The 21,239-nt window shown below is 40.4% G+C and overlaps 2 protein-coding genes across 8 annotated transcripts in view; one reads left to right on the top strand and one right to left on the bottom strand.

The window, feature by feature from the left end:
* The window catches only part of LOC134212185 (uncharacterized), a 359,239-nt gene extending 353,585 nt beyond the window's left edge, over window positions 1-5,654 (top strand). For all 7 annotated transcript variants that reach the window (XM_062689819.1, XM_062689817.1, XM_062689815.1 and 4 more), the window contains 4 exons: window positions 2,110-2,241; window positions 2,303-2,499; window positions 2,561-2,807; window positions 3,412-5,654. In XM_062689819.1, coding sequence (XP_062545803.1) covers window positions 2,110-2,241; window positions 2,303-2,499; window positions 2,561-2,807; window positions 3,412-5,000 — 2,165 coding nt within the window. In that variant the 3' untranslated portion in view covers window positions 5,001-5,654. The remainder of the gene's footprint in view (window positions 1-2,109; window positions 2,242-2,302; window positions 2,500-2,560; window positions 2,808-3,411) is intronic.
* LOC134212189 (uncharacterized) lies at window positions 1,415-21,179 on the bottom strand. The gene is made up of 3 exons (XM_062689829.1): window positions 20,618-21,179; window positions 5,667-5,823; window positions 1,415-1,558 (listed from the first exon to the last, which is right to left on the bottom strand). The coding sequence occupies exons 1-3, from the start codon at window positions 21,060-21,062 to the stop codon at window positions 1,546-1,548; spliced, it is 615 nt and encodes a 204-aa protein (XP_062545813.1). The 5' UTR covers window positions 21,063-21,179; the 3' UTR covers window positions 1,415-1,545.
* Window positions 21,180-21,239: the final 60 nt, after the last annotated feature.

The following is a 21,239-nucleotide window of genomic DNA, read 5'->3' as shown; positions in this document are numbered from 1 at the left end:
CACGTTGCGCATCGCGATGGCTTGATTGCATTGCGCGAACAAGATGATTGTTGATCGCCTAGCTTTATTTTTCAAAATACGGAATTTCACAACCCCCTGCAGTACAATCCGCTTCGGTTTCCTGATACCGGTTCTTCGTCGATTTGTTTTTTTTTGGAGCGTTGAGTTCTTCGGAACGGCCTACTATTGCAAACACACTTTTTGCATTCCAGTCCTCGGTTTGGTGAAGTTGGGAATAAAGTGAAAATTTCTGACAGGTCAATCCCATAAGTATCTGATGATTGTATATGCATCTTCACTGTCAGCATTAATTTCTATTGATATTTATAATTATATTCAGTCAAAGCAGTCTATTACGAAAAACTCAGTAATAACATTTTCAGTTTTCGGTAATTCAATAAATTTAGTACGGAACTTCAGTAAATAATGAAATAAATACATTTTTTCGGTATTTTTTGTGGTTTGCAGTTCGAGTCAATAAACAAAATTATCGAACAAGAAAACAAGTGTGTACATATTATATAGATTTGGACATAGTATTAGCACAGACAAACAGACGTAACACTAGAGAAATTACCATGGACCATGGCTTCAACGAGCATTTTGAATTTGATTGAATGCGCGTTTCACAACTAGAGGCGCTAGCGTCGTAATCCTTCGAGTTTGACATTTCCCTCCAGCTAATTGTGAGCGTGACAATGTCATACGAAACATTGTTCCGTGTAACATGCTCGCAAGATGGTGGTAGAGGAGTTGAGCAATGGATTTTTCAGAAAAATGTTCAACCTGTTACGTCTGTTTGTCTGTGGTATTAGCGTGAACTTACACTGAAAAAAAAACTTTGTAGTAGAAATTACAATTTTGTGGTAAAATTAGGAACAGTACCGACGATTTTCAACCGAAGGGACAAATCGCTTAATTTAACCATAAATGTAGTTAATCTGATTGATATTATTTTCAATATTAACACAAAAATTGCATAGACTCAAATAAAGTAGTTGATTTTACGACACAATTTTATTATTTTTTCAGTAAGAATAACTATGTGAGCGGTTGAATATACTATTTTTATCGTGAGATAGACCATATTTTAGTCATTTTAAGACGATTGGCACTTCGGTTGAAAAACGTCGGTACTGTTCTCAATATTACCCCTAAAATGGTAGTTTCTACTATAAAATTTTTCTCAGTGTAGGGGCGGTAAGATGCGCGCCTAAAAAAGCAAAACCATGCTGAGGGTGGCTATGTTCGATTCCCGGTGCCGATCTAGGCAATTTTCGGTTTGGAAATTGTCTTGACTTCCCTGGGCATAGAAGTATCATCGTGTTAGCCTCATGATATACGAATGCAGAAATGGTAACTTGGCTTGAACAACGGGCTTTCTTTGGCTCTATTCATCCACGTTTAATTGCCGGTCAATTAACTAAAATATATTTCTAAATAATACTCGGAGTAAATATTACTCATATTTTTTTTTAAATAACCCTCAATCTGTCCTTATTTACTTCATACCATCAACTTGCACATCGCTTCTTCTACAGTCAATTAAAGATGTTTTCTGAAATTCAAAATCGAAAAAGATTAGAATGAAAAGTACACAATTAGGCTGAAATAAAGATGAATTGCGTCATGAAAAAAAATGAAAATTCTTATGGAACCACCTAATAGTGATAGGTATTGATTATGTCGTGCTAACCTAATATATCCACCGGGAAAAGAAATTGCTCCCCAATAGTCGACCTTCCATTAGTTTTTCAGTTTCCGTTTCAGCATGTTCTCCTTCCCTATTATTACCTCCCCAAAATCTTCCTAATAAAAGGATATTTTGAATGGTAAATTTAGCTTTTTGTGTATCACTTAGCATTGAAATTGGCCATCTACTTTCTAGAATAATTTCTGTAGTACAAGGTAACACAGAGGCGGGGATCTACAAATTGCTGGGACGATTCCAAAAACGACAATGGAAAATTACTATTATAGCTGGTTACCACGTATTAGAAAGTATACAGACCTTTACAGACAGATATTTCAATAAGCACCCGTGAGCGAGGTTGCGCTAAAATGTTTCGAACTGATAATTAGCTCCGAGCTTTTCTATTCTATTTCCAGGTTATTTTTCATTTCTCAGTGATAAAGGAACCCAACTGGCTACCGCCTATACAACCATCGTTCAACTGGTCCGGGAGCGTGTTTATAAGTTTCTTTCGCTGGAAAACATTTCTGCCTATACTGAATCTCATGGTAAGGTTTAACTCAAAATACTAACTGACGAAACAGCTTAGTTATACATCTCCCTCAACAGACAATTTCAACCACAAAACGCATTACGTCAAGGCAACGGCCAAAGCTGGACAGGTGTATCGTTTGCTGGCCGTATTCCAGGACGGAGATCACAAGTCAGCATCTAGTCAAAAGGACTCCGCATCTGTCAGCGGGAACGCTGGTAGCGCGGAAAAAGAACGTGGCAAGTACGCTCAATTGCTGGGAGATAATAGACAGGTTTGTTTTAAATTGGATTAGTATCATGTTTGAAAAAACTAAACAAAATATTTTTTCATAGATTTACTACGTCTCACTATCGGCCAAAGGTAAGTTCTATGAAATCGAACAACATACGGCACCAGTAATGCAGAAGAGCAGCAGCCTCGGGCATCCCAACAGTAGCAACAAAGCACCGAAACAACTGAATCGGGAATGTGTTCACCGTATCGGATTCATCATGCAATCGGAAGTAACCGTGCCTTTGAATCTGAAATTGATTGCCAGTATGAATGCAAGTACTGGTGGAAATCAAAATAATGTACCCGGTGAGTAGAAACTTTACATCAAATCATTTATAATTCCCACTTAATGACACTGCAGAAAATATTGTAAGAATTAGATCCTTTAGGATTTTAGTTGAAGAAGGGAGTAATAATTGCTTCCCTATTTTAAAGCTGATGTTTAATATTTTTTATAAACTTTACAACGCGAATTGCTACAATACACGTTGTTAAAAGTTAAAATAAATAATGCTGTCCAATGAGCAGCTCGAAGTAGCTCGAAGTTGTTCCCGTCCCGCTCGTTCGTTTTTGTTAACAAATGGGCATGAGCAGGACAGGGAGAAACTTCGAGCTACTTCAAGCTCTCATTGGACAGCACTAATATGTACACTTGAACATATAGGAAAAAACACCTACATAAAGATAAAACATGTGTAAAGTAGGTACCTAATTTCAAGTGCATCATTGCGGTAATAAGCTTTATATAAGTCTCATAACTATGCTGGTAATTACGGAAGACAATTTTTTTGAAAAAGACTCGAAACGAAACTTTTATTTATCGCCTATCCAACAGCATCATTCCTACGTTCAAGAATACATTTTACCCCGTTAACCAGTTAACTAAAACGATGTTTTTTTTTTCTTCCAGAATACATTACGATCGCCAAACTAAGCTGCGAAAATTTTATCGTGGCATGTCCCCTCGATGAGCATGACCTGACTTCATCGCTCAGCCTAAGCAAGATGCACCTGACACCGCAGATGAAGTTCACAAAATGTTCGCTCGGATTTGACAGCGAACAACGAATGTTCCTCAACGCAAACGTCCAGACTGTTCTCAAATTCTGTCAATTCAACTGTGACAACTTTACCCGAACAGTGGATAACGATACTAACTGGGTTGAACTCCATCAAATGATCAACGCCATTCAGCAGCAGCAGTCGTCCAACAGCTTGAACCATCTGAATATTTCCCCTCATGGCAGCAGTGGATTGGGGCCGAAAAGCGAAGTCCTCAAAAGACTAAAACTAACTCGATTGTTTGGCAGTGCCGATCGCAATCAAAACTCCTCTTCCGGTCACGAGAAAGAGGACTCGATCATATTTTTCAGTAAAAATGATCTGGAGAACCTCGAATGCGGCCAGCAACAACAACCAAACCAAGTAGAAAGACAGCAACGACAGGAAATGGACCAACAACCAGTTTCATTAGCATCTGGACTAAGCGATAAAATGAAAGTTTTCACACCAAACAAAAAGAAATGGTTTAAAGGCTTCCGGTCCCACGAAAGCCAAGCGCAAGAAACTACCGCCGAAGAACATGAAAAGAAGCAAGGCAGCATTGATCGTTATCAAGACATGTCCAGGTTGATACAAGAACGGTTCGGTGACATCGATATCAACAGTACTAGCGTCAGTAAAGCAAATTCAGATATCGGCTACGATGATGCAATAAGCGGAAATCCCGATGAGACGAATAACGTTAATGGGTTACAAAAGTGCCTTTCACTACAGCATATCGATTTGAAAGGAGCTAACAGTAGTGTGGATATTAGGAATAGTGAAAAGCCCGACTTAGTTAACCATCTTAGTATGATCGAAAAGAATCATTCTGAAGAAGCGTTATCAGATTCAGAAGACACCATATTTTTCCCGATAAGAAGCACCGCCAATCAGCAATCATTCATGACAGAGAAGCTCTACAGCGAGTTCCACGTTAAAACCAAGCAGCACAGCAAGTCACACTCCAGCATACAACATTTGCTTAACCTAGCTAGTCCGCAGCGGATGAGCGACAGCAAAAACAAATTCAAGGCGCTCGACAAAAAGCGATCTGAAATTATTCTCTCTTTTGAGGATCTCCAAAGTCTCAATAAAGATGAAGAACTTGCTGATAGCTCGCATCGCACTCAATGGAGCATTTTAGACGATCTTCCGTACAGCAACGTCCGAGACTCCATTATCATACAGGAAACTGAACGTCGAACTTCATCGGAAGGCATCTACGCTGAAATTTGTCCCGATTCTCCGGTGGAATCACCATCGATTTCACCCCCTACGCAGCCACTTTTTTCCGCTCAACCACCTCCACGACCAGAGAAACGATTTACGAGCATTCGCATCAATGTACCATCCAGCGATTCGTGCCAAATCGTTAGTCATAATCCAGCAGGCAATCGTTGTGCGTCCAATGTTGCTAGTCCTGTAGATGACAACATTTACAATACCATAAAATAGCAAATCCAGCATTGCTAGCAATTATCAGTACTCAATCACCATTTTACATAATCGACTAAGCGTCACCTACATGATGATAGAATCGCTCAAAATACGTGCCTTCAAAACTTCCTCTGAGCTCAATATGCAAAACAACAATCAAACTCAATAAATTCGCTTAAAAAGCTCTTCAAAGTACATATAAACATAAAGATAGAATCTTGCTTTGTAATAGATTTTAGAAATTAAACAGGGATAGCGGAGAGGAAGAAAACAACGGCGACCAAAGTATTACCGGAACTTGTGATAAAAAACGCATGAAAGCAATGACTAAACTAATTTAGATTAAATCTTGAACTCAGCATTAATAACTGAAAAACGCATATATTGTGTGATTCAATCGTAAAATCACTCCAACAATTTTAAACTACACTCAGTGTATACCATTTATTAGCGTTGCTCTAGTTCAATGGCAGCCCTTTTCTAGTTTACAAATTCAATCCAAGTCGCACTCATTTAGGCAATTGAATTCGAAGCAATATTCCCTCTAGAAATCGTAATTTAAAACTACCTATATCGCAAAACGACGTGGATAATGTTAGACAATACCATTCTTAAATAAACCGTCATATGTATGAATAGTATTTAAATAAAAAGAAATGAATAAAAAAAACCCTAATTACTTACAGAGTTTCCTTTGTACCCTTGATGATTTCAATCAGCTGCTCATACTCTGTTCGATCTGTCACGTCAGCCAGAATGTACTTCAGGAAATACAGTAGCCTGTTGTATTCGCTGATGAGAAGATTCCGCTCCTCTTCGTTGTACTTCGATGATTCCCAGTCTGTGAAAGTACATGCAATAAATGGAAAATAGTATTAGCTTTCTGGGAATTTGGCGAAAGATATCTGTACCGGGCTGTAATTTGATTTCAAATTTGTGTAACCAACAGAGGATTCCTTCCAATTGTTTCATAAATAAATTGTTCAAAAATAATCAAAACTGGTGATTAAAATCTATTTGTCTGTTCTCCGAGTATTGACCACCTGGATTTGTAATTAATGACTATGTTTGAAAAGTCGATTTGTGGAATTACTCATAATGTGAAAGATTTAGTTCGAAAATGTTTTGGAGCATAACCACTTCCTTCAGGGTGGATTGAACCAACGACTCCAGTATGTTAGACAGCTGCTTTTCCTACTAAGCTACGAAGGACCTCCGTCGTCCTCTAAAGCTTAGCGGGTAGATGAGCCCAAATTATCAACACCAGGCGCATAGCCGAACTCACTCAATCAATTCCCTGAATTAACTCTTCCCATCGTTTTGTTTGTTCGATTGTCTGCCAAAGCCAAAGTGCTAATATCGCGCTAGTATTGTCGGATAGTACATTGAACGCTAGATTTTTTTTTGATAATTATTTGTTTATTAAGGCTCATACGTTTCTTAAAGCTTTACGGAGCCGAACACAATTAAAATAAAATTATGTATCAATCTTGCGTGAACTCTCTTCCTTGGCGAAGAACGCTCGGTGGATCCTGACGAAGCGAATTGAGCTCGACGATGGCTTGCCTCTAGCTTCCGTGTTTTTTCCTTCATAACTTTGAAGTCGTTTACCAGCTGCGAACAGTTGGGAATTCAAAATGTCCTTTGGATGTATTCGTCAGCGATATCCGGTGTCTGCTTTACTGGCATCTCTTCCTCCTTCCGACTTTTTCCCTCTTCTTGATGATCTCTAATAATTTCTTCCTCAAATTCCACGATTTCGTCTTCCTTCAAATCCAATACCATAGTTTCTCGCTTTTTTCAGGTGCGATGCTCTTTCCGTGTGTCGGGTTCCAATTTTTCCTCAAAGGGCAGATGTTTTGACGATGTCCTGTCGCTTGGCATAAGAAGCATGTGTTCTTTAAACCGCCGTGGAACACTTTTACGCTTCGGCAGTGAACTTCAATTGACGGAGGCACTTCCTTCTCCATTTCCATGTACACGCTCTAACACCAGTGAAGACATGGTCCAATCCCAGGTTAGGAGGAAACTTTTCGCGAATGGTACGATGCACTTTTCCGTACTGGTTGAGAACCGCTGACAGTGAGTTGTCTGATACCTTCGGTGGCAAATCAAACACTCGAAGGTAACGAGTATTATCTCCCATTTCCATTCCGTTTCACTTTTGCTTGTGCACAGCAGGATAGCAAAAGATCCGACTCACAGCGGCGGGCCCCCATACAAATGCCGGACAAAACCTAATATGTTGCTCGAATCTTTCACCAAAGAGTAATTTTGAAAGCTAAATTCATTTTGAGGTTAGAATTGTTATCTAACATATACTATGCTACTCGAGTACTTTTGGAGGCGCAAGCCTTAAGGTCTGAAGCATTCACAGCGTCCTTATCCTAGCATTGAAGAGTCAATTTAGATCACTTGCAATCCATTTGTCAACCCAACCCTTCTACATGTGTATAGTACACGTTCACATTAGAGTGAGGAGCGTGAGTATTTAGAATGTCTTGCCATGGCAGCTACACACATTCTTCATCAGCAACTGTACTGATCAAGTGAGGTTGTGTGAGCTATTTGACAGTCGGTCGTCAAGCTCAGACCCGACCACATTGCGTAGGCAAGAGCATGTCCAAGTCGGGTGGTTTAATCCCCGAAATATAGGCAATTAACTTTGATTGAACTGAACCTGAGTTGCGTGCTCTTGCCTACGCAATGCGGTCGCCAGACATTTTGTCGTATTACAAAGAAAGTGAAACACGTTATATTAGTAGTCGTCGATCGTTCAGGCGTAAATAAATCCATGTTGGTCATTCATTATGTATATTTTTTTTTTTTTTTTTGTATCTTTATTAAAGAGACTTTCAGCCCGAGGCTGGCTCGTCTCCGAGTATTCATTATGTAATGTGCGTCTTGCATCTTTCTTCTAGTAAGTTGCAGGAGTTCAAAGAAACAAAACTTCCAGGTGTTTGTAAAACTAAATGGTCATACAATTCTCGTATGACCAAGGTGCATGGTTGACATAAACTATGAAGCGATATGCGCCTGTTTGTTGGAGATTTACATGGGAGAAAATGAATTTGAGGCCGATTCTTACACTGCAGCTAGAGGGCTCCACGGATTTTTAATGGAATTCAACACAGTTTTTTTGTTGTAGATTTTGCCAAAAAAAAATTCGCGCACAGATGTTCTTTATCAGATTTTTCAAACAAAGGAGCTTTGATATTGTAGAATGTGTGAGACATGTCAAGGTATGTCAAGTTAGTTATGGATCATGTACACCTCCGGTGGTGCAAAGGGCCGACTTGAAAGATCTCCATCCTGAGCGTTGCCCGGCTATCGCTTTTAACTGTTGCCAGGTTAGATTTCGGTCGACTTCTTTTATTTCTCTATTGAGGGTTCGCCGCCATGAGCCTCTGGGTCTACCTCTGCTGCAATGTCCCGCTGGGTTCCAGTCTAATGCTTGTTTACAGATTTCGATTCCGCCCCAACGTAGAGTGTGGCCGACCCAGCCCCACTTCCGATCCCAAATTTCTGTTGCTATCGGCTTCTGGTGACAACGTTGTTTGAGATCCAGTTGCGAGGCCACCAGGCCCGAATTATATACCGCAGGCATCTGTTAATGAACACCTGCACTGCCGCTAACCGCAAGTCGAACACATCTGTATATGACGTCCATATACAGATGTGCTCGACTTGCGGTTAGCGGCAGTGCAGCCGTTGAGTGTGCTCCACTAATACACACCATGTTTCGCTAGCGTATAACAGCACAGATTCCACGTTAGAGTTGAACATTCGTATTTTGGTGCGTTCATTTATCTGCCTGTTTTTCCAGATATTTCTTAAACTCGCAAAGGCAGCCCTTGCTTTCTTGATCCGTGCGCCTATGTCGATCTTGGTACCGCCGTCTGACGCCATTTGGCTACCAAGATATTGGAGGCATTCTCCACTGGTTGCCCGGCTACTGTGAAACTGGAAGGAGTCACCGTGTTTACATCCAACGATTTGGTTTTGTTGACGTTGATGACAAAACCTGCCGCGGAGGAGCGCTCGGCAAGGTCGTTGAGCTTACTCTGCATATCAGAGCGCCGTTGCGCGAGGAGTGCAACGTCATCAGCCAATTCGAAGTCGTTTAGGTGCTCCATGGTTATAGGCTGCCATAACAGCCCGCGGTTTGGTTCACGGTCAATCGCATCTACCAGAATCTCATCGATTACGATGAGGAACAGTAACGGTGATAGGATAGAACACATCCATGCCTCACACCAGCTACGACCCGGATAGGGTCGAACAGGACCCCATTGTGCAGCATGTCAAGGTATGTCAAGCTTCCATTAAAGAAGATCATTTCAGTATTTTTTTAAATAAGGCAACTTTAATGACTGCTGAGGAGAAAGTTAACATGTCATCGTATCGTTAGCTGTATGATGCCTTCATCTGATGAAATGTCCAATAGATTTGATGGTTTAGACGGGTATGAGTATCTTGGACTATTGAACTACGAAACGTTTGAGTGTTTTATGTTGGCCGGAGAAGTCCTCTTCACAAAGAACAAAACAATGCTAGAGTTCCCCCTCTACACCACGGCAGGCTACTGACTGATACTTTTGCCAGCAGGTGCAGCTCTCTTTATTTCAACAACAGGTATTGTTACGGTTTATTTTATCTTACTTGTTAGTGACAAATGTTTAGGTGGATTTGTGTATGTTCCATTCCTGAATGTTCTGTGTTTAGGCCTGAAGATAGGCAATTAAAATTATAAATAGAGGAATTCCCAGACACAGATTTTATATTATACTGGTGCCACATGGCACAAATTAATTCAAGGTGCCCAAATAGGATCAAAATTCCTTGACGAAATCATGCTATGAATACAACTACTTGGATGTTGTAGACAAAATGCAAAATGCAATGAAAAAACACATTTGCGGGATTTGACTGATGGACCTAAACCAGGAAACCTCGTCATATCTCGCAATGGGCACATTGGACGTTTTTCTCAGGGCACAGAGTGATCGTCTGTTATTTTAATTTGTTAAATGTGTTAATTGTTTATTTTCTATGTTTGTAAAATAATTTTATTGTAATATGTCTCCCCGATGAAAACGTCATAACTCAGGTGTTGAGGACAAGATTTTTCACTCACCTAGTTGTAAGTTGAGTAATTTTTAGTTCTGTCACCAAGTTTGGTGTTATCTTCCTGTTTTCTGGCATCAATGTAAGTGATGTGTCAGGAACTAATTTTGTATTATCGTTACCGTACCGTTTGCAATGCTCAGAGTTCCATCATTGCATGGATTGATTTGTTTGAGATTGCGTAATTTAAGTTAGATTAGGGAGTAATCGTCCTCCTCAACATCTGTCCTCCAATCAAATTGACGAAATTTTTGTGGATGCTTATAGACCATCCACAAAAATTTCGTTCCCGTTGATTGAAGGTTGTGTTACGGTTCATATTATCTTACATGTTAGTGACAAATGTTTGAGTGAAATTGTGTAATGTTCCATTCCTGAATGTTCTGTGTTTGGTCCTGAAGATAGGCAATAAAAATTAGAGATAGAAAGATTCCCAGACACAGACTCAATATTGTTGGTGCCACATGGCACAAATTATTTCAGAGTGCCCAAATAGGATCTGAATTCTAATACAAATCCAGCTATGAATACAGCAGTTGGTTGCTGTAGACAAAGAACGCAAAACGCGATAAACATATATTTTGCGGGATTTGACTGACGGACCAAAATCTTATAAGGAAACCTCGCCTTGGGTCTCGCATTGGGCAACACATTGGACGTTTCTCTCGGGGCGCAGAGAAATCGTCAGTTATTTTGATTTGTTGAGTGTTTGACTAATTGTTTATTTTGTATGTTTGTAAAATAATTTTATGGTAATAGTATATACAATACATCCATAACAATATTCCTTAAACTACCCAAGAGCAACTACAACTAACTGGCGCCTGCTTCTTATCCATCTACGATGTACTGCGAAGCGTCGCACACTACCATATTCCAACATTTTAATGTAAGTTTTCCGACTAAAATGGTTAAGATGCTTATTCAGCTATGCTTATTCGATAAAGCGAAATTGTGCAATGAGCTGACACTGTTGTAGCTGTAGTGTTGTTGAGGGAAGAGTTTGAAACGAAAACGGTACAAATTGCGAAATGTCGGTAATTTTTAAGATATTTTATCAAGAATCTTTATCATATTCAATAATATTCAATATTCAATAATCTAGGAATTACATTAATTAATTATCAAATTACAACTACACTATTATTATTCGAGGTTCAATATATAACAATCTTATATCGATCTTTGAGGAAATTTATCTCGCTTTGGATCTAAGGTTTGCCGCTATTACTTGAAGATAGTCTTGATCACTGGTGTAGGATTTCATCCGCTTAACTACTCGTAGGATATTCTCATCATTTTTCTTGCTTATAGCTTTACTTTTCTCGCTTGAATTGCCAGAAGTTTAGTTTACAATTTGTCCAGATGTTGTTCGGAGTTATCTAATGATTCTATGTATACCAACGTGGCGGCCTACAATAGTATTCCATCGACTGTGCCAACTTTATATTTGGTTCGTGTTACGAGGTATGTTGTTAAGTACATTTCCATAAATCGACCCGAGCTGGGGTGGAAATAACGGTTTCGTTCTTATTTCGCGTCCCTCGGTTGTTGTACGTCGCAATTTACATATAACGTATAAACGCATGTCAATTCCTTGGGAGCTAAAACTTTTAATTCGCCAAATGCTCTCGAAATGTTTACTGTAGGCAAACACGCTAGAGCCTGAATACGATTGAAATATTCGAAGAATTTTATATTTCCACTAATCACATTCGTTGATCCACAATTCTGAGAATTCTTCTATAGATTTTTACACCAGTAGTGGAAGAAGCATCCACTGTGGTTGGTCGTATGGTTACCACACTGTGTGTGTGGTAACCATACGAGACTTGCACTTCAGTCCTCTTTGTTGGAATGGTCGCTTTCCTTGCACTCCCAGTTGCATTGTTCAACTTCAATCACATTTACGAATTAAATCGTGCTCCTTTAAAAAAATTATTCTAACCTGACTGAAAAATGTTATTCTAACCTGTTTACCACAAAAATAATGGAATTTCAAAAAGATAAAAGTAACACGTGCTGTTTACACACGCATCAATCATAAACGAATTAAACAGAATTTTACGCACCGGTTTTCTGTTGGAGTAGTACACAAATCCACGATAAGTTAACAAATCTTTGTTTTTTGACGTTTTCAGAATCTCTGTCAATGAATTCTCCACATCTGCCTCGTCGAAACCAAGAATATCTTCCTCGTCAGACATTTTAACAATAACCTATTATTCAACTGCCTCAGCTTGACAAGCACCAAACTACGACAGCGTCAGCGTCGACATGCACCGTTAGAAAAAAGTACCTAATTTTAGGTACTTTTTTTCTCTTGCATCTCTTCCCTTGCATCGGGTCCCTTTGTTTCCTTTGTCAAGTTAAAATCACCAAGGGTAATCAAGGGGCCCCTTAGTTCTGATTGTGAGACCATCCAATCGAATCGAGGTACCTTTCAACTAAGACTGCGTCGTCGATTCAGTTGATTCAGGGGAATGTAAACTACGCAGACATAGAGAGTAGCATCAACAGTCCCATGTTTGATTGATTCCCATCTACATGGGACTGTATAATACTTATAATTAGTATAAGTAGTATACTATAGTAGTGTGGTGAACTCGACCATCGATCTACCACTACTGCAGCCAACACTTCGTGTACTCACAATTTATAATGATCAACACTACACTAGAATATACCTATTAGGGTGGTTCAAAAAATCGATTTTGCTCCACAGTGCTCATCTGATTCTTTACCATGTTCTGATTATCCTCTGAAAATTTGAGCTCATTTGGATTAAAACTGATTTAGCACAAGCCGTTTAAAGTTTGCATGCAAATTAGTATGGGGAAATTTATTTTTTCATTATACTGTTAATGACGTTTCCCCATTAAGCGCAGGTTAAAAGAAAACCTACATAGCTAAAAGGGATACTCAACAGCTTTCACCAAACGAAAACCGCATGTTGATGAATCGTCCCAATAATTAGTAATCGATTTTAAAACAGGTTACGAATCTTTAGTCATGATCGTTAAACTTCTTTGAGGGCATCACTGAAATGTGCAGTGCAACATAGTAGCCTGAATTTGTGTGTGCTATCTTTCGCGCCACGAGCAGCAATGTTGCCTGTTGATGAGTTATGCAATTAGCTCCAGAAAACCACGATATAGATTAAATTCGATTACTAATTATTGGAACGATTAATTGAGATGCGGTTTTCACTGAGTGAAAGCTGTTGAGTATTCCTTTTAGCTATGTAGGTTTTCTTTTAACATGCACTTGATGGGGAAGCGTCATTAACAGTATAATGAAAAAATAAATTTCCCCATACTAATTTGCATGCAAACTTGAAACGGCTTGTGCTAAATCAGTTTTAATCCAAAAGAGCTCAAATTTTCAGAGGAGACTCAGAACATGGTAAAGAATCAGATGAGCACTGTGGAGCAAAATCGATTTTTTGAACCACCCTAATACCTATCCACCAATGAAAATAGATACTTGGTGGTGTTGGTTTGCGTGGGAGTACTATGATATTCGTCAAATCGACGTTTGAATCTTTGATTACAAAAGCATACAAGTCGTTTTTAAAATTTGGTATTGATTTTTTTTCTATGTTTTTTTGTTTGGTGAATAGAAACACTTACCAATAAAACAATATTTTCTGGATGTTTAAATGAAAAAAATAAATTAATATATAATAATAAAAATAATACGAAATGAATTCTACAGGAGCAATTTTCAACAAAATGCACTATAAAAAATAACCCTGCTCGCAGAGCAAGATTACTTTTAAAAATCAATTCTAGAGTGCTTTGAGAATAGGTCATATGTGCAAAAGAGAGTCTCTTTTTGCTTCCATTCGCTTATTACAGATCTATAATAAAGTTTATTCCGGCTTTCTTGGCAGATATCTAAAGATTATAGCTTTGTCTAGCGTTCTGAAGTGAAAATGTGGCAAAATATGCAAAGCTAACTTATGTACAAGTAGAAGAGAGCGTGAACAAAGAGAGCCTCTTTTTTGCACATACGACCTATTCTCAATTATAATTATTATTTATTCAGACTAAGGCCGAAGTGGCCTGTGCGGTATAAAAGAGTCTTCTCAATTCTGCTCGGTCCATGACTACACGTCGCCAATCACGCAGTCTACGGAGGGTCCGCAAGTCATCTTCCACCTGATCGATCCACCTTGCCCGCTGCGCACCTCGCCTTCTTGTGCCCGTCGGATCGTTGTCGAGAACCATTTTCACCGGGTTACTGTCCGACATTCTGACTACGTGCCCGGCCCATCGCAGTCGTCCGATTTTCGCGGTGTGAACGATGGATGGTTCTCCCAACAGCTGATGCAATTCGTGGTTCATTCGCCTCCTCCACGTACCGTCCGCCATCTGCACCCCACCATAGATGGTACGCAGCACTTTCCTTTCGAAAACTTCAAGTGCGCGTTGGTCCTCCACGAGCATCGTCCAGGTCTCGTGTCCGTAGAGGACTACCGGTCTAATTAGCGTTTTGTAGATTGTCAGTTTGGTACGGCGGCGAACTCTATTCGATCTTGCGGAGTCCAAAGTACGTACGATTTCCAGACATGATGCGTCTCCGAATTTCTTTGCTGGCGTCATTTTCGGCAGTCACCAGTGAGCCCAAGTACACGAATTCTTCTACCACCTCGATTTCGTCACCACCGATGCAAACTCGCGGTGGGTGGCTCACATTGTCTTCTCTTGAACCTCTTCCTATCGTGTACTTCGTCTTCGACGTGTTGATGACTAGTCCGATCCGCTTAGCTTCCCTCTTCAGTCTGATGTAGGCTTCCTCCATCTTCTCAAAGTTACGTGCCATAATATCTATGTCGTCGGCGAAGCCAAATAGCTGGACGGACTTATTGAAAATTTTACCACTCGTGTATTACCCCTCCCTGCTCTTCGTATTACCCCTTCCAAAGCGATGTTGAATAGCAAACACGAAAGACCATCACCTTGCCGTAACCCTCTGCGGGTTTCGAAGGGACTCGAGAATGCCCCTGAAACTCGAACTACGCACATCACCCGATCCATCGTCGCTTGGATCAACCGTGTCAGTTTATCCGGAAATCCGTTTTCGTGCATTAGCTGCCATAGCTGGTCCCGATCGATTGTATCATATGCGGCTTTGAAGTCGATGAATAGATGATGTGTGGGCACGTTGTATTCGCGGCATTTCTGCAGTACTTGGCGAATGGCGAACACCTGGTCCGTGGTGGAGCGTTCGCCCATAAAACCCGCCTGGTACTGCCCCACGAACTCCCTTGCAGTTGGTGCTAGTCGACGGCATAAAATTTGGGAGAGTACCTTGTAGGCGGCGTTCAGCAATGTGATTGCGCGGTAGTTGCTACAATCTAACTTATCGCCCTTTTTGTAGATGGGACACACGACACCTTCCATCCACTCCTGCGGCAAAACTTCCTCCTCCCAAATCTTGGTAATGACCCAGTGCAGCGCTCTAGCCAGTGCCTCACCACCGTGTTTAAATAGCTCTCCGGGTAGTTGGTCAACCCCAGGGGCTTTGTTGTTCTTCAGCCGGCCAATCTCTTCCTGGATTTCCTGGAGATCCGGAGCCGGTAAAATTATGTCCTGCGCGCGTTCTCCCAGGTCCATCACCATACCGCCATCTTCGTCTGCCACATCGCCATTCAGGTGTTCTTCGTAGTGCTGCCGCCACCTTTGGATCACCTCACACTCGTTCGTAAGAAGGTTCCCATTTATGTCCTTGCACATATCAGGCTGTGGCACGTGGCCCTTACGTGAACGGTTTAACTTCTCATAGAACTTTCGTGTGTTATTAGCGCGGTACAGTTGCTCCGTCTCTTCACGGTCTCGATCTTCCTGCTGGCGCTTTTTCCTCCGGTAAATCGAGTTTTGTCTGTTCCGCGCCTGTTTATATCGTGCCTCGTTCGCCCTCGTGCGGTGTTGCAGCAATCTCGCCCATGCTGCATTCTTCTCTTCCACTAACTGCTCACATTCGCCGTCATACCAGTCGTTTCTCTGATACGGGGGCACCGTGCCAAGTGCAGCGGTTGCGGTGCTACCAATGGCGGATCGAATATCTCTTCAGCCATCTTCAAGAGACGTTGCGCCTAGCTGCTCTTCCGTTGGAAGTGCCATTTCCAGCTGCTGCATGTATTCTTGGGCTAGTCTACCGTCTTGGAGCCGCCCAATGTTAAGCCGCGGCGTCCGACTTCGACGCGTGTTGTACACCGTCGAGTTTTGAGCGCAGGCATACTGCAACGAGGTAGTGGTCGGATTCAATATTCGCACTGCGGTAAGTGCGGACGTTCGTGATGTCGGAGAAGAATTTACCGTCGATTAGAACGTGGTCGATTTGGTTTTCCGTTTCTTGGTTAGGTGATCTCCATGTGGCCTTGTGGATATTTTTGCGGGGAAAGAAGGTGCTTCGGACTACCATTCCGCGGGAGGCTGCGAAGTTTATGCATCGTTGGCCATTGTCATTCGATACGGTGTGCAGACTATCCGGTCCGATGACCGGTCTATACATTTCCGCCCTTCCTACCTGTGCGTTCATGTCACCGATGACGATTTTGACGTCCCGCAGTGGGCATCCATCGTATGTCTGCTCCAGCTGTGCATATAACGCTTCTTTCTCGTCGTCGGGTCTCCCTTCGTCACTAAACACGACAGAGTCAATAAAAATCTTACCCACCGTATGCACTTGTCATGATAAACACTCTCCATGTACTCAGTGACTCCGGTTGCCTCTCACTAATATAATCGAGTACTGCTGTCATTTGGAGAAAAGCACGTGGTTTTGTTTTGAGAGGGAAAATTTTCCCTATCTTTTAACCCGGCGGCTATCTTGACGTCTACCTTCGCAGTCGAGCCTGCGAGAGTAAGACCGCCGCGAAAGTCTAGAAAAAGATAAGCGCGACAATATGGAAATCCATATATTGTGTGCGCGCCTTTCGTGTATGGCGAAAAATCTTTCACTACTACATTCGAACGAGCTCCCATAAGAAGCCGTGCAAATATGTACGTCACCATTTGCTGTTTACATTTTCCATCATCCACTAATACACTTGCATTTGGTCTTCCTTCTCACCTTCTATCTATTCTCATTGGCCCCCTCCCACGGTTGAACCTGAGGGTGGCAATCCTGCCCCCTCCTCCTGTCAAGTGCCCTTGGCCTTGGCATTCTCGACGAGTGAAGGATTAAAAAAAAAAATTCACATAAAATTAAAAAGAGATAAAATAAACCATTTATGCATCACTGCAAAAATATCTATTTATAAATAATGATGTTTTATCCGTTTTATCAAGATCTCAGCCATCTGCTTTTGTTTTTAAACTATAGCATTGTCATTTTTTTTAATCTTTATTAATGTGTTTTTTTAATCTTCAGATTAAGTTTAACACCTAGCATTGTCATTGATTTTTTTTGCAATCGAACATTAGGTTCTGGAAATATTTCTGAAATATGAACATGACATGTTTTTTAGCAAATCAAATCTGCAACTCTTACGATAACGAGTTTAAGATTGCATGATGATTATATTTTTACAAATATAGCTTAATAATTTCAACTGGAAAATAATAGGGGGAAGGGGCATTTAATATAAATTACTTTCTTTTTGTTTCAGAGAGCGAACATTGACGCCTTAACCTATGCTAATTAGCTAGGGCAAGTTTAACCCCAGCCCCATCCCAGTGAAATTAACAATGGAGTGACAAAAATTGCTTAGCATGGTCACTTCCATACTCCCATCGTTTGTTAAAACTTATAATATCATTTGCTTATGATGATATTCCCAAACTATATTCCCTATCTATCTAACTCCTAACTAGGCTAGATGTACCAGTTGTGGCTATAGCACCAGTTGTCGCACTAGTGCTTTATATGCTAAATGACCAATCAAATCACCGCAAACCAAACAAACTTCATATCGATAAAGCATATTCATATTGTGGCTGTGGGATAATTAATTTCTTAAACATATTGCGCTGCGCCGTACGACCAAATAAGTAAGCTACAGCTATAAGAAAATCAAATGAAAGATAAGACAAAAAAACGCATACCGAGTTGCATAATATGTCTGTAACGAAAGGACCATACAGGAAGTAAGAACACGCCCACGCACGACAAGAGCATATGTAATCAATCCTTCTTTGTCTTTCATTAGGGAGATAATTTCCACTTACAAAAAAAAATAATCTAATTAGACTAGTAGACTCCACCCTCAACGGAGACTTATTGAAACTTTCTAGAATTAGGAAAAGGAGTGAGTGAAACGAGGTTAATGCGTTGCAATGACATAGTATGTTTCCATATAAAATCATAAAGGATTGAGAAAGAACGAAATGTTAATAATAGACTTCCCCGAGTTAGAAAAGGATAAACAGATAATATTTAGCCATAGTTCAGATACTAGTATAACAATCCATCGCTAATGTAACACGTAGATTTAAGATGACTATTGTAAAGAAAAATTGAAATAAACAACTTCTAAGCTGACTCCAAGAGTTCTCATTTTTGACTCCGAACTCACCCTGGTGCGGATCGGCAAAAGGTTCAATCAAGCCTTGTGAAAGGTTTCTTCCTTAAAACGAAGAAATAAGTAGCAATTACTTGAGGAAAACTTCAGAATAAGGCGAAATGTCTCTTCCCTAAAAAGAAGAAATAAGTAACCTCTATTTCTGTCAATAAAAGCTAAGCGAAAGGTCTCTCCTAAACGGAGAAATAAGTAGCTTACGCTTTTAACTGTAATATTATTCCTTTGGGAGTAACACATATGATACGATAACACCTTTGATTTCCTCCAAAACAAGCAAAGCATAATTATAAAAATTGATTTTGCTTAATTTTTGACGTCCTTTGCACCAGTTGTCGCACTAGTGGTCCCAATTTGGCCAGCCCCATAAGAAAACAATGGGATTTGATCAATAAGGAATCAAAATTAAGAATAGTGCCACAACTGGTGCATGCGTTCCTATTATGGATTAATCAATTTCGAGGATAATAACAAATTTTATTGTGGTTTTCACAGCTGTTCTAAGGAACAGGAAGTAAAACCTTTCGCTTGATATATAAAGTCCACCCACATGCCTTTTACTTATTTAAAAAAAAATAGTTGATCTTTTGTATGGCGACAATTGGTACACCCACCCTATCAAACTCCTTGACATCTATGAGGGCGTCGGTGAGTCGCTGGCCTCTTGTTAAGTAGATGTCATATCATCATCAGTGGTGCGAATTATCAATCTCAGTGACTGAAATTTGTTGAAATTGATACCATATCCTCTTCACACTCACTTCCTAAAAGTGAAAACTGAAAATGGTTAGCAGCAACAATCAAAGAAAGAGTAAACAAAAGACCTCACTTCTCATTGCACACGCAGCCCGCAGTGACAGTCCATTCAGTTCACTCGCTGCTGCGTGAATGCGACGGCCCTATATAAATGCATGGGTGAATACTATCACTTGAAAGACAGTGACAGGAAATTTGTGCCAATTGATCATCAGCTTCACCCCGCTGTTGGCAAACCGAGTAATTTACAATGTTATGGAAACTCATATGTGAATATGTACGTTATGTGGAAGATATTGATTTGAAAAATGTATTGGAGGTAACCACTTTCCCTTCGATGGGACTCGAACCCATGACCCTACAGTACAGTAAACCGAGTAAGCTAATCTACTCCTGCTTTGTCTTACTGACTGAAAGACACCGTCATAGGCGAAGAGGAGCAGAGAAAAATACAAAACAAAAGAATCACACTCAGCAGGCATTGTTGATAAATTGCACCACTGATCATCATTTCCTTCCCTTCCCTAGTAACGGAGAAGATGGGCATAGCCGGCAATGGTAGCTTTCATGCTTCACCATTTTTGACCTCCAATCGGGTGCTATTATATCCCAAATAGCAATCCATAAGCAATTGAAGAAAAAAAATAAAGAATATACATGACAGCTATCAGTATGCAATCTACGAAATACTCCGTTACAACGCAACGCAACGCAGTTATTTTCATACAACTTCAAAAATGGTACAAAGTGTTTCTATTCGCCCCGCTTTACGGTATGCAAGAAAGGCAAAAAGAGATACGGCTGCATAATTTTTGAAGCTGAAATATTCAGATATCCTCTCATCCAAAAGCAAAGGGACGAAACAGCAGAACGAACAACTAACAGAAATTCACAATTGGTGAGTTCTATGATAATTGCCGGACCGAAAAGCGAAAAGTCTCGTCAGTAAGATGTAATAAATGTTAAGTGTTAAGAATAATAAAATGTGTAGTGCAATGTAAATTGTAAATGTTGCATATAGTTAGGGAATAAAAAAGTAGTTTGGCTATGTAAATTAACGCACGGATCATTTGGCAAAGGGAAAGTATCCTGAGAAACCAAAGAAGGAAATCCAAACCAACCTAAAGGAACCCAAAATCTCACCAACCCAAGCCCAAAACTCAATCGGACCCAGTGTCATTCGTAGGGAACGGCCCAGCATCAACTAATAAACGTGAATACTCACTTCGATCTGCATCCAGCGGCAATGTGTCAAGATAAATATCCTTCATTTTCTTCGAATGACTGACCATCCTTACAAATTCTTGCCGTGTTTTGATCCGCACCTCACACAGGTCGGTTTGAATATGCGTGGGGTTCAGCTTAGCCGTTCCTTCCGCTTGCGGCATCGATTCCAAACGGTCCTGTTGATTGTCGATGAATCCGTTATACTGCCGTTCGACGTAGTCGTTGCTATTCTTCAGTACTCCATCCAATGCCGGAACGCCAATCATCTGCAGCAGATTACCTTTCGTTCTTGATCCGCGCCTCGGTTGCCCATTGGTTGATTGAGTGGGATTGTTAACCGAGAATAAATCTTTCATGTTATCGGTCTCACGGCCATTGGGATCGTAAAATTTGTTGCCCAGCAGCTGAAGGGATATTTCTGTCAGCATAAAATTTAAATTCATTGTTTTTTTCCCTAACTTTGCACTTTTTAAATATTTTAGGTAAAATATCACTAGTTAGTTTGGTTTTTGGTATTTTTTGGTTCTGTCAAATTGTTTCGAAAGCATCAAACAAAACAAACGCACAAAACGAAAAAAAGCCACAAAAAGGGAAAGGGAAAGGGAAAAGCAGAAAATAAA

Source organism: Armigeres subalbatus, chromosome 2 (genome assembly GCF_024139115.2).
Source record: "Armigeres subalbatus isolate Guangzhou_Male chromosome 2, GZ_Asu_2, whole genome shotgun sequence".
Classification (NCBI taxonomy): domain Eukaryota; kingdom Metazoa; phylum Arthropoda; class Insecta; order Diptera; family Culicidae; genus Armigeres; species Armigeres subalbatus.
This window is presented reverse-complemented; position numbering and strand designations above follow the sequence as displayed.